General features: G+C 47.3%; 1 protein-coding gene across 5 annotated transcripts in view; it reads right to left on the reverse strand.

Moving 5' to 3' along the window:
* Positions 1–2,404: 2,404 nt before the first annotated feature.
* Positions 2,405–17,727, reverse strand: part of SPEF2 (sperm flagellar 2) — a 172,210-nt gene continuing 156,887 nt past the window's right edge. For 4 of the 5 annotated variants that reach the window (XM_066602444.1, XM_066602442.1, XM_066602446.1 and 1 more), the window contains exons 31-37: positions 17,610–17,716; positions 15,711–15,893; positions 15,300–15,392; positions 14,050–14,220; positions 10,893–11,090; positions 10,126–10,248; positions 2,405–2,634 (exon numbers count right to left, since the gene is read on the reverse strand). In XM_066602444.1, coding sequence (XP_066458541.1) covers positions 2,551–2,634; positions 10,126–10,248; positions 10,893–11,090; positions 14,050–14,220; positions 15,300–15,392; positions 15,711–15,893; positions 17,610–17,716 — 959 coding nt within the window. In that variant the 3' untranslated portion in view covers positions 2,405–2,550. The remainder of the gene's footprint in view (positions 2,635–10,125; positions 10,249–10,892; positions 11,091–14,049; positions 14,221–15,299; positions 15,393–15,710; positions 15,894–17,609; positions 17,717–17,727) is intronic. The other variant, XM_066602443.1, reaches the window with a different exon arrangement.

Below are 17,727 nucleotides of genomic sequence, written 5' to 3' on the forward strand. Positions count from 1 at the left end.
ATTTTGCAAAAATCTTGTCCACACGGGGCGGGCAATCCGTCGTCGCAAACCTGGGCGGAAGGGGCGCTGCGGCGCAGAATTGACAGCGGCAGCATGTCAAATCTTTTTTTCCTTCCTGTTGCGGCCTCACTCCTCTCTATGGGGAGAGAAAGCTGCAACGGTATGCCGGCGGCCGAACCGCCCAAAAACCTGCGTGAAAATTTTCTTGAGTAAGTTTCTAAGCAACTGAAATGTTGCAAGAGGTGAAATAAAGTCTTTCACAATGGGTGTGCGGTCTCCTCCATAGCCAATTGGTGTTCTGAATTGAGCCTCTCGATTCCCAGTAAAATGCTTTAGTAAGAAGAATAAATGTTGTTTCCAGCACAAATCTGCAATCTAATGTGAAATTACGCAAGAGCAGTCAGAAGACTGAACAGAGATAACTAATTACCAACTTCCTCTGATTAAAAAAAGTTACAGCAGCAGATTTTGTTCTTACATTTTATTTTGCACAAGTGAGTGACTTGTCTCTCCTTTATCCTAGGGGGTTAGGGTGGCTTTACATAAGCGTGTTTTTGTGCGTGCATACGCGCGCACAAAAACACGCTTCTATTAGAGCCAATGCATTCCCTATGGTGTGTTCATATGTCCGTGTTTTACAGGTGTGTGCCTGTAAAAATAGAACATGCGTGCACCATAGGGAATGCACGCATTGTCTTAAATAGAGCCGCAGCTGCTGCCGGTGGCTCCATTGAAGACAACGGTCTGCCGGCACCCCTGAATTGTTTTTTAGGGAAGAGCTTTACATATAAGTAGAGATGAGCGAGCACGCTCGGATAAGGCATCGCTCTTCTCGAGTAACTGCATTCTCGTCCGAGTGTGCTTGGGGATGGTGGGGGTGAGCGGGGCGTGGGGGCGGGGGGGGAGAGAGATCTCTCTCACTCCCCGTCCCGCTCACCCTTGAGCCTGCTCGGACGAGAATGCAGTTACTCGAGAAGAGCGATGCTCGCTCGAGTAACTGCCTTATCCGAGCGTGCTCACTCATCTCTACATATAAGCCCTTCCCTGAAAAACAAGAATTTTGGTGTAAAAAGAAAAAACTTCCCTGTCCGACGCTGCCGTGTACCCACGGGGATGAAGAACACATCTTGTGGTGAAAAAGAATTCCCTGCTGCACCTGCCACATCTGTGATAGATGCAGCAAAGGAATTCTTCATCCCTGTGGGGAAAAAAGAATTCCCTACCACAGCTGTCACAGATGACAGCTGCGGTGGGGGATCCAGCTGCCAGCATCCTGTAATTGTTTTTCAGGAAGGGTTTTTTAAATATAAACCGTTCCCTGAAAAACAAGAAAAAATGGTGATGAAAAAAAAAATACTCACCTTTCTTCAGCTGCCAGGGCTCAGCCGCGTCCAGCCGGCTCTTCTGCTGCACTGCTCTGAGGAGTATTTAGCAGGCAGGGATTTAAAATCCCCACCTGCTGAATGGGCTGGCTCTGATTGGCTGAGCACTGTGACCAATCAGAGGCAGCTCTCAGCTATTGAATGACAGCTGAGAGCTGCCTGTGATTGGTCCCTGCACTCAGCCAATCAGAGGCAGCACTCACCCATTCATGAATGGGTGAGTGCTGCCTCTGATTGGCCGCGCGCAGGGACCAATCACAGGCAGCCCTCATTCAAGCTGAAACTCTAACTTCTTTTAACTTTTTATTTACTTTAATGCGAGCAGCGCTATCCATTGGATAGCGCTGATCGCATGACCAAGTAGGGGGTTTCCTATGGCCCCCTATGACAGCTCCAGGTTGTCGGCTACCTCCGGGAACCAACAGCATGGAGAGGTCACGTCCAGCTTTAATACTCAGGGGAGGCATGTTTTTAAGTCCCTAAGGATTAAAGCCCACAAAGCCAGGATGTAAAAAGGCAATGGGGCCGTCACTAAGGGGTTAAGAATATATATTTTTTTACTTTTTAAAAATATAAAGCATTAAAAAAAAAAAACGAGGTGAATTTGGTTTCACCGTAATCTTACTGACTTATAGAACAAAGTACATATGTCATTTTTACTGCACTGTGAGTGCTTAAAAACTAAAATCAACCCAAAATGGTGCTGTTGCATTTTTTTCCCATTTTTCCCCACCTAAATATTTTGAAAAGTTTTTCCATAGATTATACGGTACGTTAAAAGGCACCTTAAAAATACAACTTGTCCTGCAGAAAAACAAGCTCTAATACAGTATGTCAATGGTTTGGTATGAAAAAACAAAAATTAAAAAAGTGATAAATCTCTGGTACTGAAGTGGTTAATGATCCTTAGCAACAGACTCCAGACTGCCAAATGTTATTACCAGTGCATGCTGATAGAAACCTTTGGCCAACAAAAAGCAGAAGAGAGCAAAGATAGAGGCGAGTGATAATGATACTGAGGCTTATAGATATAACAGGCGGCTTTATTACTTCTGCTATGTATCAGGTTAGTCCAAGATCCAAGCTCATATGGGAAGATGTTTCTTTGTCCCCAAGCATTAAGACATACACAGAAGTATAAAGTACTGGGGATATATAATCTGTGCTGCTATGACACATTAGAGCTGGTTGTCACACTGTCGCTTTCAGTGGACTGTGTGGCTTTAGTCTTCTCGAGTACATCCTGGATATCCTGCAAAAACAGGAACATTCTTTATTAGTACTGCGATATAAAAGGTGCAAATGTATACTCTTCTCTAAGAAACCTGCATTTTTCTATCTTAGACAGCCCCTTTAAAGGGAACTTGTGACCTCCTATGAGTCCCATAAACTAAAGTTATGGCCCCATAGGACAGCGATGTGCAGAGTCCCGGGATGTGACTTTCATACTCACTTGCTTCCCTATTCCCTTACTCTCTGCCCTGTTGTGCAGCAAGTATGGATCTGCTGTCCTCCGACTGATTTGACTTTGGGCTACTCTTGAGGGCAGCACATTAAGCACTGCCTGTACTGGGGCTTAAAAGGGTAGTCCAGTTATATGATGTTTTTTCAAGTTTTCACCCATCCACTAGAAGCAGCAGTCGGACCCTCACTAATCCAAGCCCATGTTCCCCTTATTTCACAGTTGAACATGCAGGCTCCCATTTCTGTAGTGTAATGGGGAATAGAGCCGCTGGTTGCACATGCACAGTAGCGGCTCCATTCCACGCAATGAGGCAGACATATAGCAGCTGCATTCAGCTATCTTGGTCTGCCGAATAGAAATGAATGGAGCAGCATCAATCTATCAATTGTCATTCATCCAGTGGGTAAAAATGACCTATAACCGGAATACCCCTTTATAGGACGTCTATCAGCATATTTTTGTCATGTCAGCACAATATACTTTCACATGTGTGCCTTAATGAGGAATCAAACAATACTTTTATTTTTTCCAACTCAGGCTCCCATCTTGAGATGCCACCCTAGAAAGGCTTCCCACACCATATGCCAATTAGCGGTGGACCATCCAATGGACAGTTCACCTCTGCAAGCGGTCGAGACTCATTGCCTGTCTCTTCCATTACAAAATGCCCCCTTCTTTGCTGACGGATGTCATGCGTTACGCATACAGCACGCCTGTGTCTTTGGGATCAGGTGCATGCGCTGTGATGTCCTTCCAGGCAGGTATAAGGTCACGTGCCAATGCCATCCTTAGTGTAGCGCAAACAGACAATAAGGAGAACGCACAATGTCTCCAGCTGCCAGAGCTGGAGATGTCGATCAGCAAAAAACAGGGCATTTTGTAGTGGAAGAGGGAGAGAGTCTGGACCGCTTGTAGAGGTGAACCGTCCATTGGACGGTCCACCATTAATTAGTATATGGCACGGGAAACCCTCTTGAAACAATATCTTAGACTAGGTCTAAGGTGTGCACAGCCTGTCGCCTTGGGTGAACTGCAGTCAGGCAGAATGACGGCAGCACAATATCCTCATTGATGTGGAAGGCCGACACCACCTTAGGAAGGAAAGACTGAACTGGACACAATACTACCTTATCCTGGTGAAAAACTGTAAAGGGTGGTTTTGCTGACAGCGCTGCAATCTCAGAGACCCTACGGAGGGAAGTAATTGCCACCAGAAAGGCTACCTTTCAGGACAATAACCACCACGGTATCTCCGCCAATGGTTCAAACGGATGGGTCTGCAGGGCATCCAGAACCAGGTTTAAGTCGTAGGGTGGCACCGGTGAGCGAAACGGAGGTGCAGTATGAGTGACTCCCCGCAGGAAAGTGAGCACAGCCGATCTGGATGCTAAAGGGTGCTGAAAAAGTATCGACAAGGCCGATATCTGTCCCTTGAGGGAACTGAGGCTGAGCCCCATTACCAGCTGAGAAAATTGGCTACCTAATTTTCCACTCCCGAAGCGAAGACTGCTGATACCGCGGTGAGCTGATCCTCGGCCCATGACAGGATTCTTTCCACTTCCTTCATGACCCCTCTGCTGCGGGTTCCGCCTTGATGATTTATATATGGGATGGCGGTCGCATTGTCAGACTGGATCCGTACCGGAGTTCCCTTCAGCTAAAGCGCAAAGTGCTGCAGAGCCTGGAAAACTGCCTGCAGCTCCAACACATTTATTGGGAGACTGGATTCCTGCCTGGACCAGGTCCCCTGTGCCACTAGGTCCCATAGTGTGCATCCCCAATACTGGCGTCCGTCGTAAAAACTTGCCACTGCAGGGGCAGGAACGACCTGCCCCACTGAATGCGGGGCGAGTCCAGCCACCATTGAAGGGATTGCTGTATGCCTGGTGGAATCCTTATCTTCCGATCGAGGGAGCGCGCCAACCTGTCCCATCTTCACACTATCGTCCACTGCAAGGGGCGGGCGTGGACCTGGGTAAAAGGAATCGCCTCGAAGGAAGAGACCATCAGACCTAGGACTTTCATCGCATACCGGATTGATACCGGACGTCGGGACAGCAGAGAGCGTATCTGCTTCTGAAGAAGCTGGCGCTTTGCTGCCGGAAGAATCACTCAACCCTGCAAAGTGTCGAAACACATCCCTAAATATTTCATGCGTTGCGACGGTACAAGTGACAAGTTCTGGTGATTGATCACCCATCCGAATCTGGTTAGTGTATCCATGGTGATGTGCAGGCTCTCCAGGTTGTCCTGCCGGGTCGGGGCCTTCACCAGGATGCTGTCCAGATATGGCGTGACAACAATCCCCCTGGAATGTAGGATCGCCATAACCGCCGCTAGGACTTTTGTAAATACCCTGGGAGCCGTTCCGGACAGAATGGTAATGCCGCAAACTGAAAGTGCTCCTCCTAGACCGCGAATCGGAGAAAATGCTTGTGCGCCAGACGAATGGGGATATGCAAATATGCATTCCGGATGTCTATTGACGAGAGGAACTCCCCTGGTTCCATGGACGTGATGACCGCCCATATCGATTCCATGCGGAAATGCCGCACTTTCACTAAATGGTTTAGCTTCTTTAGATCCAGAACCGGTCGGACGGATCCGTCCTTTTTGGGCACCACAAAAAGGTTGGAGTAGAATCCTGTGAAATGTTGATCGGGTTGAACGTGCACAATTACCCCCTGGGAATAGAGGGCGTGGACCGCCTGGAGAAAGGCAGCGGCCTTTCCTGGATCCCTTGGGGTTCTGGATCAAAAGAAGCCATCGTGTGGGTGGGCCAAGAACTCGATGGCATAACCCCTGGATACGACCTCCCGGACCCAGGTGTCCGCGACCTGAGCCTGCCAGACGTGGATGAACTGGAAAAGCCGTCCCCCCACCCTGTCCGAGACAGTTGGGGGCTGTCCCTCATGCCAAGGGCTTGTTTTTGGGGGCTTTTGTAGACTGGGGACCTGCCCGCCAAGATGACCTTGGCTTGAACGATGGTCCTTTCGTTTGTTCCCGCTTCTGAGGGGCCTTCCTTCCCTCTGACCTGCGAGGACTCGTTCGTCGAAAGTAGTAAAAACAAAACAGCCTATGCTGTGAGGATGATTGCTTGGGACGATTCTGTGATAAGTGAGAGTTCTTTCCCCCCGTGGCTTCCGAAATGAGCTCATCCAGCTTGGCGCCGAAGAAGCGAGATCCTACGAAGGGAATGCTGATCAGTGACCCCTTGGAGGAAGCATCCACATCCCAAGATTTAAACCACAGACTCTGGCGAGTCACTACAGAGGCAGCGGAAGCCCGTGCTACCAACCTGGCCGCATCCATAGAGGCTTCACAGAGAAACATGCCTGCCTGTTCGATTTGTTGCGCCATGTCCGCCAGATCCCCAGGAGATGCTCCCTTGAGGATGCCCTCACGTAACCGCTTTGCCCAATCTGTAACAGCCTTACTGACCCAGGAGGAGGCATATACAGGCCTAAGGGCTGAACCTGCTGTTTCGAACACAGTTTTAGCCAAATACTCGAGCTTCCGGTCTCTGGGGTCCCTGAGGGAAGAGGACTCCGCCGTAGGCAGAATTGTGTGTTTTGCCAGGCGAGAAACAGGTGGATCAACTACCGGAGAAGCCGACCACTTTTCCACCAGCTCCTGTGAAAAAGGGTACTTTCCATCCAAATAACCCAACTTGGAAAAGCGTCTGTCAGGCACCTTCCATTCCTTAGACAGGACCTTGTCAAAATCCTCATGGGATGGAAAAGTTTTCGGGGAGCGTCTGGGCTGCCTAAACGAAAAGGACATCCCAGATGTTTGGGGCTCCTGCTCAGTGAGCCGAAACGTATCTCGTACTGCCACTACTAAGCTTTCCACCATCGCCGAAAACTTGGGAGCCTGCTCCTCCTCTGTGTCAGAGACTGAGGAGGATTCTGACAACTCCCCCTCTGAACAGTATTCATCTCCTGACGACCGCCGCAACCTCGTACCTGAGGAACGCAAAAGCGATGAGGAGGATGGTGACTGGGAAGACACCCGTGAGCCTGAGGGCCTATCCAGCTTCCGTCGACGGCTGCGATGCGAGCCATCCCTGCCTCCCTCATGAGTACCGGAAGCGTCCTGAGAGAGGATTCCGCGATCCAGCCTATCTAGAATCGCACCAGACACCCGGGTGAGGTCAGACACCGCAATGGACAGGGAGCGGGCCCAATCCGGCCCAACCATAGGTGAGGGCTGAATGGGGGGGGGGGGGGTGCCTGAAAGTTGTACAGCTACTTGTTTAGCGAGGGTACAGTCTTTACAAAAGGGCTCAACCTGTCCGCATGCGAATTTCAAATTACAGCGAGAGCAAGCAAAATGTGTTACTCTTGCTGTTCCCGGTCCAGATTCCTGAGCTCTGGGGTCGGGCATGGTGCTGGGAATTCTACAGAATAGCTTGCAATACCCACCAAATCCAACTATTGTGCAAACTGCCCACAGGAAGGATACACAGTGGGGGGGGGGGGAGCTAGCCACCAGGCAGAGCTTACCCTTGGTCCGGATGAGGTCTGGGGAGCCGCAGGACCCAGAGGCCAGAGTGCCTTCCACGCTGAAGAAAACTTCTAGAGGACTGCTTGTCCAGGAAGGAGCAAGGAGCAGAAAGGAGAGAGAGCGGGGATGATGCATTTGGGGCCACGCCCCCTTCCTCAGGAGCATAGGGGGGCTCGGCGTGCACCGAATGCCGCTGAAGTCATGCCCCCCCCCCACACGATATGCTGGGGTAGCGCTATCCCACTGGAATCGTCTTTAAAGATGGAATGGCTGCAGCGTGCCACGCCTGACGCCATGACACACACACGCACACCCCCTCATGCCACCCGAGGTGTGACTGTCTGCCGAGGCCACCCTATTACAGATGGGGCGGTAGAAGCGCGCCGTTGGACGCTGCCGTAGACACGCCCCTGCGCCATACCAGGGGCGTGACTAACCTGAGCGGCTGAAAACGCCTGGTCTCTGGCAGCGTGTGGAGCCACGCCCCTCCACATCATGCAGGGGCGGGATTGAATTAGAGAGCCACGAAGCCACGCCCCCTTCATAGGACTGCGCCACCGAGGCACCACTGCCGTCCCTCATGCCGCCGTAAACAGGGAGACGCTGTGCCAGCCATGCCGCCGATGCTGCCACCAGGTAACTCACTGGGGCCCCCTCCACAGGGAGCGCAGAGGGAGAGTACTCCTCATTCAGGCACCCCCGCCGGCCCCGCCTTGCCAAGGAAGTCTACCCCGACGTCTGGGTAGACTTTCCAACGAGTTACCTTTCTCATGCAGGGGCCCGATCGCCTCTCCTGCTGTGTCGCATTGTCCCCCAGCGAGGCTGTCTCTAAAAAGCCGTGCAAACCTGGGAAAACTCACTGGGGTCCCCCGCCTGAAGGGTCTAAAGCAGCACAACCTTCATAAAAAGACGGGGAGGAAAAAGGGGGAAGCAAGCACATACCCCCTGCCCTCCTGACTCCTGAAAGGTAGCGGCTCCCCAGCTCCAGCAGCCTTCCCCTGCGACATCGCCTACTCCGATGGTAGGGGATGCAGACCCTTGGCACCATACGAGGGGCTTTCCCTGGCGGGCCACATGCAGAAATTTCTGGATGTGTCTCCTTTTCTTCTGAGGCGGGCCGGGCAGCAACAGTCAAGACAATTCCAGGCTGTTCGCCCTCCGCAATCTTTGGGTTTGACGGGGAGAGACCTGCCTCACCGTTTAGCCCTGGCCCTTTCTCCAGCCCTTAGGGGCGAGACCGTCCTCCTACGAGACACTAAGCTAAAAACTGATTAGCATGGTGTTGGCAGGAGGGATATAGCCAGAGGGCGGAGCTAACACTTCTTGTGCTTAGTGTCGCCTCCTAGTGGCAGTAGCTATATCCACGGTCTTTGCCGTGTCCCCCAGTGACACGAGCGAGAAACTTAATTTTCCCTGTGGAGGAGCTGTAGGGAAACTGAGCACTAGCTACCAGGTTTCCCCCCACAGATTACAACCGATCACTGGGTGTGATCTGCTTATTACTAAGGAAACCTTCTAACAAGTAGGAATTGTCCAAAATAGAGAACTTAACCCTTTGGTTAAAAGACAATTTTATATCTTAAGGATCAAGCGATTTTCAGGGCTTTTTTCTTTTTTCTGGATGAATTGTCTTTTTTAACGGCACCACTCTGGGCTACATATAATGTGTTATATAACTTTTATTACAATTTTGGGGGGTCCGTGCCAAGAGGCGGAGAATTCGTCTCAATAGAGACGGCCCCACGGTCTTCATCCTAGGCCCTGACTGTCCCTGAAGGAACCCCTGGAGAGATGAATCGAACAGCAAAGCAAAACAGAAATTAAAAGCAAGAATACAACTAAAAAAGAACCCGCAGCAACTTATTTGCAAGTAGCAAAACACCCAACACAGCAGAGCTCCAAACTCCAAGTTCTCCACTATGGAACGGAATAAGCAGCACTGCTCACCAGGAGGGGTGAGAATATATAGCCACTCTGCACCTGAAAACTGGAAGAGTGAATAGAATACAACACCTCCACCCTACTCTCAGGCATGACTAATCTAGCATACATCCATGCAGCAAAGACAGGCAGCACCAGCAGTCTCTGCATATGGTGCATTAACACTTGACCTGCATAACAAAGCGACAGGTCTTTGCCTGTGTTGAGGCCACCATGCCACGACGTTGTCACGACCAACAAGCCACGACAAATACTTTTTGTGGGCTTTTTACATTTTTTTTTGTATTTTATCAATTGAAAATGTCTTTTTTTTGTGACCAAAAATGCATATTTTTTTTAAACTGGATTTTTTTTCCTTTCAATTAAACTTTATTGAACTTTTGACACTATTTTTTAGTCCCTGAAGGGGAGTTGAAAATCAGATTTTCCGATAGCTTTGATAATACACTGCATTACTTATGTTGTGCATTCTACTAAGGCTATGACAGCAGCCAACTAGAGTCTAATGGAGGTAGTGCCTAATAGTCTGAGTTACATGGCAGATATAGAAGCCTTATGGCTGCTTTGGGAACCCATTCGTAGCTGCACTGCGAGGTGCCAATGCTGACAGAAAAAGCCCCCTTCCCCTGTTATGTGCTTAGATGCTGCAGTTGTATTGATTGTTTCTTTATTCCTGTCTCTGAGAGCAGGAGCCTGGCTGTCAGTAGTCAGTCAAGCCACTGCCTTAAAAAGATGTATGTACAGGTTTAAAGCCCTTAAGTGAAGCCAGTAAAAAGGCGCATTGCCGTCATTAAGGGGTAAGTAGTTAAGCAGAGATGATGATTTACTCACCGAGAGTTTATACAGTTGACAATCTTCAACAAGTTCATGGAAAATGGGGTGTTTGAGGAGAGCAGGAAGGGACACGCGACCCAGAGCATCAGGCCTCATCTCATTGAAGATGTTCTTGATTATCTGGAGAGGAAATGACATAAGGCATCAGAAATAAATATAATAGTTTCCCCTGTAGGGGACTTGAAACTATGAAGCTATGATCGCTATGATACATTGAATTACTTCGGGACTGCAATGTATTATTGCTATTTTTAGCCATCATAGACAATAGGTTACATGTGAATCCCGTACATTAAACATTGATCATATGCAAGAGGCTAACAGCGGGGATCGTTTTTCACACCAATCACCGCTGTTACAGTCAGAGGATGGCGGTCAGTCATAGCTGGCTCCCACTGTGGGTGCAAGGGGCTCAGCTTCTGAGCCCATAGGACTAAGTTTACATCCATTTGTAGGAACCCCTTCCCAGCCAGGACATCAACTTATGTTCTATAGTAGGAAGGAGTTAAAGATGAATGACTCGTGTTTATATTGAGTGAGAAGTTGTTCATTAGTTCTTTTATTTCAGCTCACTGAAATGAGGCAACTAAAGAGCCATTTCTCGCACAACAGCCTGTCAGGTCCCGCGTTCACAACTATTTTGTTTTTGGCCGATAGTTGGCCCGTGTAAAAGCACCCTTATAAGCCTCCCACATTTGTGTTTTGGGTACCCCAGTAAAGCAGGACATCTAAAGAGCGCTAACATTTCTGTAAGCAGATCTAACCTTGTGATAATTGTTTGTCTCTCTTTCCAGCTGGCGAATACTATGAGTATCCCCATCATCTCCGGTGCCATGTTGGAAGACGCGCAGAACTTCCTGCAGTGTGATTGTTGGTTGCTCTGCAATATGGACGATGTTGTCTCCATCGTTCTGCATAATTCTCTCCTTGTTCTCTTCTACATCACTGATGGCTGGAAGAGACTGAAAATGATCTGTATTAGAAGCTGACACGCTATGAGAGCACAAATATATTAACCCCTTACTGATATGCACCATACATCAACTGTCATTGTATGGAATGGGTCCGGGAGCCCAGCATCCTCTATACACATCCACTGTCACCCGCCTGCCCCCCCTGTGATCAGAGATAACTCTGATCGCTGCCACAACCAGTTAAATGTCCATTCTGATAGCGGCATTTAAATGTCCCGATCAGGACTGGAATGTCTTCAATGGCATCCCTCCATGAAGAGATTGCGAGCTGCTGTCCAGGTGTGGTGTCAGCCTGGGGCCTTCTGAGGACACCAAAGGCTACCATGAACATTTGCCTATTGAGACGCGCCTGTGGCAGAGCTTAAAGGGGTTGTCTCGCGGCAGCAAGTGGGGTTATACACTTCTGTATGGCCATATTAATGCACTTTGTAATGTACATCGTGCATTAAATATGAGCCATACAGAAGTTATTCACTTACCTGCTCCGTTGCTAGCATCCCCGTCTCCATGGATCCGTCTAATTGTGATGTCTTCTTGCTTTTTTAGACGCGCTTGCGCTGTGCGGTCTTCTCCCCTTCTGCTCGGTCTGGCACGAGCAGCGTTCTGGCTCCGCCCCCTTCTACGCATCATCGCGTAGCTCCGCCCTGTCACGTGTGCCGATTCCAGCCAATCAGGAGGCTGGAATCGGCAATGGAACGCACAGAGCCCATGGTGCACCATGGGAGAAGACCCGCGGTGCACCATGGGAGAAAACAGCAGTGCATCCCTGGGAAAGGACCGGCGGCCATCTTAGGCAGAAGATTTTTTAAACTTCATATTTCGTCGGATCGGTGAGTAGCAAGCGGCTTAAAAACCGCTTTAAATTGCTATTTTATGCCAGGGAGGTGACAGGGGGAATGGGGTAATGTAAAATTTTGATGTTTGCCGTGAGACAACCCCTTTAATAAAATGACAGTTGAAATACAATATAATCCAATGCTATAGTACTGCAGTATACTGTATAAGTGATCAAATGATTGCAAGTTCAAGCCCTCTATAGGGACTAAAGAAAAAGCTAAAATTAGTACAATAAATATTTTCTTAATTATTACAAAAAAAATTGAAAGTTTAAATCCCACCCCTCTTCCCAATTGTCGCATTTAGAAATAAAAAAAATTCAAAAAATTTAAATATTAGTATTGCTACATCCGTAAAAGTCCAATTTATTAAAATATCACTTTATTAATCCCATACAATGAATGCAATAGGTTAAAAAAATACACAATGTCAGAAATGTGCTGTTTGCTCACTTGAAAAAAAAAAAAAATACTACAAGTCACCCCACAAAAAACAAGCCCTCAATGTAAAAATGATGAAAGGAAGAAGAAACAATTCCAACATTTTGGGGGAGGGGATGTTTTACAGTAATCACAATGGGTCAGCACTAGAGATGAGCGAGCACGCTCGGTTAAAGCAGATACTCGAGCGAGGATTGCTCTTCTCAAGTATCTGAATACTCGTCCGAGCAATAACCAAATTGGAGACGGTGGGAGAGAACCTGGAGCCCATGGGGACTCCAGTTACCTGTAAATACAATTTTTTTTATCAAAGACAAAAAAATTGTGTTTTAACAGAAAAAATACACTGTTTAGGATAAATTCCTTAAGATCAGAGTCATAGTATAGTCACTATATTTATTTAAATGAAATCTGACCGCTTCCATGGCCACATGGTGCGGGATGCAGGAATAGAGATTTTTGACGTCACAAAGAATCCATCTGTATCCCGGTTTCCGGACAGCATTATGCATCAATTGTATGACACTTTGACTATCCGCCAGATAGCCTGGAGTTCTCCATACTAAAAGCTGCAGGGATCGATCCACCCACGCACTAAGGCGTTCACAGGGTGAATCAATCCCTGCCACGATTGGACGGAGAGGAGGAAAAAAAACATTTTTATGTACCTTGGGAAGACTGTGAAATACAGCCTTTGTAGGGTTATCAGGACACAAATACTCTGCTTCTGTAACATCTAAACCCCCCCCCCCCCTCCCAAAGTGTTGCAATTGTTCCTTTTTCCTTTCATCACATTTAGAAATTTTTTAACTGTTTTAGTATATGAAATAGTAAAATGAAAAATAAAAATCATCAAAGAAAATAAGCTTTCATGTAGCTACGTCACCAGGAAATTATGATTTTTATTCAAGTGGGGATGAAAAAATTAGAACAGAAAAAAAAACAAAAGGTCTGCGACAGGAAGGGGTTAATAGTGGCAAACAACTTAGGGATTGATGTTTAAAGGGGTACTAATGTCTACTCATCTACTAGTTTGTGTTAGTCTCATCATTTCTGTAATATACTTGCATTTAAAATTTTGTTGCTTTACCACTGTAAGTCATGTTTGAAGTGGCTGCCACTAGGGGTCTCCCTTCCAGCTTTTCTGCAATCCGCTCCCTGTTAGGGTACAGGGATGTTTCCATAGCAACAGGGGGAGGAGCTATCTTCACAGGCAGCTCCCCTGCACTCATAGGCTGCAGGCTTACAGATCTGCAGACACAGTGTGTGTTTCTGTGGTTCTATCACACACATTATAGTGTGTTTACTAACCATTTGTACAGAATGTCTCTAAATGACTGATCATTCTGGGAAAGCAGAGAGGTGGGCATTCAGATACTGTTTCCCTGCTGATTGGACCAGAGACAGTGAAGTGCAGGAAGTGCAGGACATGAACTACCAGCAAAATGCTAGGCTTGCTACACTCTCCCTCCCTGATAGTACATAGCAAACAGCAGAGCAACAGAAAAATGAGGAAGAGCACCTGAAAATCAGAACTTACAGACATGAAACAGGGTACAAACAACAGCAAATGAGTGGGGAAGGAGAACCTGGTGGAATTTAGAAAACTTGTTATAGACTCAGGTGCGCTTTAATGGGGACTCTGGGGAAAAGCTCATCTGTGTTGGTACCTTTACAAGCAAATTATCGTCTGGTGGCTTAATGACCGGCCTCCCGATTGTAACACTTAATGCTCGATAGAATCCTTCCATGGAGTCCGGGTGAGAAGCAAAATAGAGCAACATATCTGTGTAGTCCAGACGAGGCGGCTGTGCACTCTCAGAAAACAGATCAAAGAAAAACTAAAGCGAAAGAAAGAGAGAACAATGATAGTAACACAGTTAGAAGACAATCCAGTACTTTGAATATATTCAATCAAAGTAACCAGCCAGAATGGGATAGGAATGACTTTAGCGCTGCCCAGCTAATCCCCTTTACTCTCTAGTGCTAACCTCCCAGTGCCAGTGGGATCAATTGAAGGGGTGAAGTCTGATGTGGATCTGCGTCAAAATCCAGGGCAAAATCAAGACCAAACAATGTGGATTTTAATGTGGATCTGCACCAAAATCTGCCACATGTCAATGTACCCCATGTCTTATATTAAAGGGGTTGTCTGGGCTCTTTTCAACTGATGATCCGCCTCTGGATGGGGGGACGGCAGACCAAATATTGTCATCAGCGGACAGGGAAAGAAGTGAGAGTGAAATCAATGGGAGCGCCACACTGTGATTCCACTTCCTGCGCAGGACAGGAAGTCAGTAACAGGCGCAGGAAGTGGTGTTTTCATTGATTTCAATGGGAGTGAAGCTAGTGCTCCGACTTCCCCCTCTGACCACTAATGAGGACGTCTGGCCCACTGTATTACATAGCGGGCTGGGCAATCAACTGATGGATAAAGGTCCCGAGCGGGGGACCCCTGTCCATCAACTATTGAAAGCCTATCCAGAGGCCAGAAAAGAGCTCAAACAACCCCTTTAAAGGACTAAACGATTAATGACCTTTCCTTGGAATAGGTCATTAATAGGTGATCAGTCCCCTGCTCTGGATCACCAGTGATCAGCTGTTATCCAGCTTGCTGTCAGTGTGGATGGAACTCAAAGCTGACAGCTTCATATACATTGCAGCGGCTGGGTTGGTAATGCATTGACTTCAATGGGAGCTGCTCCTGCATTACAAACCTGGGCTTCTGCAATGTGCACAGAGCTGACTGCTTCTGGCTCCATCCATACTGATAGTGACCCACAAGCAGGTGATCACTGGGGTTCCGAGGGAAGGACCCCTACCAATCAACTATTGATGAGCTATCCCAATGACAAGACATCAATAGTTCAGTGGTGGAAAACTTGATTAGATTAGTTTGTGTTACAATGCATTATTATACCTTTATCAGATGCTCCAGTCTGTTAAATGGAAGACGTTCTGTTGGGTCTTCAGGTTCTGATTCTTCAGTTTTCCCTGTAAACCACAGCTGCACCTTACCGGGGAGAAGATAGGAATATACATGATATAATGTACATGTAACAGAGGAGCAATATAAATGTACATGTGACTGCAGTAATCTCCAGTGTTGTAGCTGCATCCACTGTTATAGTGGCGGTCAGGTGGAAACAGTCAACAGGCTTGTCAGGCAGGATAAGTAATATATGTACACAACGACTCCACCAGCAGAATAGGAGGAGAGAAAAAATTATTGATAGATTTAGACTTTTTGAAAAAAAAAGATCTGCAGGCTGTAACTGTGTGACAAACTCTACTATATCTGTACACCCAAATGATGTATGTTATCAGTCACCTGGTTGTAATGCTCTTCATTGACATTTCCACATCCGCTGTCATCCACGGCCTTGAATCTCTGTAGGGTTTCCAGGAGCTGGGGCAGAGATGGGTACGGCCAGGGAAAAGAAACCGATAGCAAGAACTTCCGCCAATTAACAGAATCGGAGCCATCTGACAGCGCAGAGATTACCTCCTGAATCTGGAAGACAACTGGAATAGCAGTCATGTGGTAGGGTGCACATTACATCTCATGGCTCATCCTCCAACTTATGTTGGAAAATTATTTAGTGAATCGACCTTTAAACAGTTTATAGATCCAACATTTTGTGCTGATTGATTTATATATACATTTACATAGCAGTCGGAGAACCACTTTTCTGATATAAAACTCCAAATCTCCAGTAAAAACATGGACTGTCTGCAGCTGCCACTAGGGGGAGCTCAGTGTGTTACGGCCACTGACTGTGGCTTCCCCTGCCTTTTTTCCCCATTGGTCACAGCCATCAGTATCCCCTCCGTCTCCTGTGATCTTCCTCCTCTCACTGCCACTCTTAGGATGCTTGTGCATGCCTGACCCACCTCTTAATGGTCTGGGGTGCGGTCCCAGCTTTCCCATCCCCAACCAATTTGGACATTTCACTTGTTATTTTTGTCACCCTCCCCCACTTGAGGGTTCCTGAGTAATGGGCTGTGTTAGTTTCTTCAAGAGTGCTATTGTTTCATGATTAACTTCTGTTTTTGATCCATGCATGTTGACCCAGCTTTTCTGACTTCGCCTGTCCTGATCTCGGCTTGTACATCGACCATGTTTCCTCACTTCCACCTGCTCTGACCCTCTGCCTTTCTCTTCATTTATGTTCTGACCTTGGCTTGTTTTATCAACAGTCCCTGTCTGTCACTCTGGTAATACTCTACAGTGCCTTTGACCTGTCTATATCAGCTGTCAACGCACAGACTACTACTCTTAGGGTAACAGCCTGGGGACCCGTACAGCTAAGAACAGATCCCTCAAAAGGGGGTTAAAAGGTGAAAACACAAGGACCCCTAGATGCAGCCCTCAGGACTATCCCAAAGCCATATCAGTCAGCGGCACAGTATATAAAGTTGGACCTGAAAAACAACAGTGTTCAAAGAAGAGCATCATTCCTTTTAATGCCTATTTGTACACGCCTGTGCATGTAGAATACAGTTCTGAAATGCATAAGTAACTACAGTGGGGGAATCTGTGGAGAGGAAAGTATGGGGGTCTACGGAGGAGGTGACTATGGAGAGTACACTATGGGGATGGGCTGTGATGAATGGGGGGGTGAGTCTTGTTGGAGTGGCAGTGATTACTGAGGGGGTAAACCCCATCCTACATGTGTATATTACTTTGAAGTCCAGTTTTACATCCAGCAAGTAACATCATTTCCTTATAGGCCTGTCAACACCTTCAGGGCCACTAAACCATCAGCTGGGATTTAGCTTTGTAAAAATTGAGATTAAAACCAAGAATTGAAATCATTTTGGGAAAAAAAAGCCAAATCGGCCAGCCCTAGAAGGTGCTGCACAGGACAGCAACCAACCTGAGGGCGCTTTCACACGAAGGTTTTCAATGAGGTCCACATGTTCTCTTTTTCATGGAATTGCGCAGTGTATTGCGCACATACATTTGCGCACCTCACAAAGACATCTATGGAGACCTTTGGTGTGCAAATGCGCACAAAAAAAGAACATGCTGTTTTTTTCTTCACGTGCACAAAATGTGCGCAAAAAATTGGAAATGAGAATGAACCCATTAAAATCAATGGGTTCTATTCTCTGCATATTATACGAACAAATATGTTTGTGTGAAAGGGCCCTAGAGCCGCCATGTTCAGAAGTTGTTATCGGCTCCTCCTGGGAATGTGAAAATTGGTTGGAAATATAAACTCACCTCAGATAGTGACAGATGCATCCATAAGTCTGGGAGAGCATCATCCCCGAGGGCCAATGATGTAAGATCCGCCAGCATATCTGAGAATAACTTACTTGACAACAGTCCTATGTGAAAA

This window comes from Eleutherodactylus coqui, chromosome 5, assembly GCF_035609145.1.
Source record: "Eleutherodactylus coqui strain aEleCoq1 chromosome 5, aEleCoq1.hap1, whole genome shotgun sequence".
Taxonomy (NCBI): domain Eukaryota; kingdom Metazoa; phylum Chordata; class Amphibia; order Anura; family Eleutherodactylidae; genus Eleutherodactylus; species Eleutherodactylus coqui.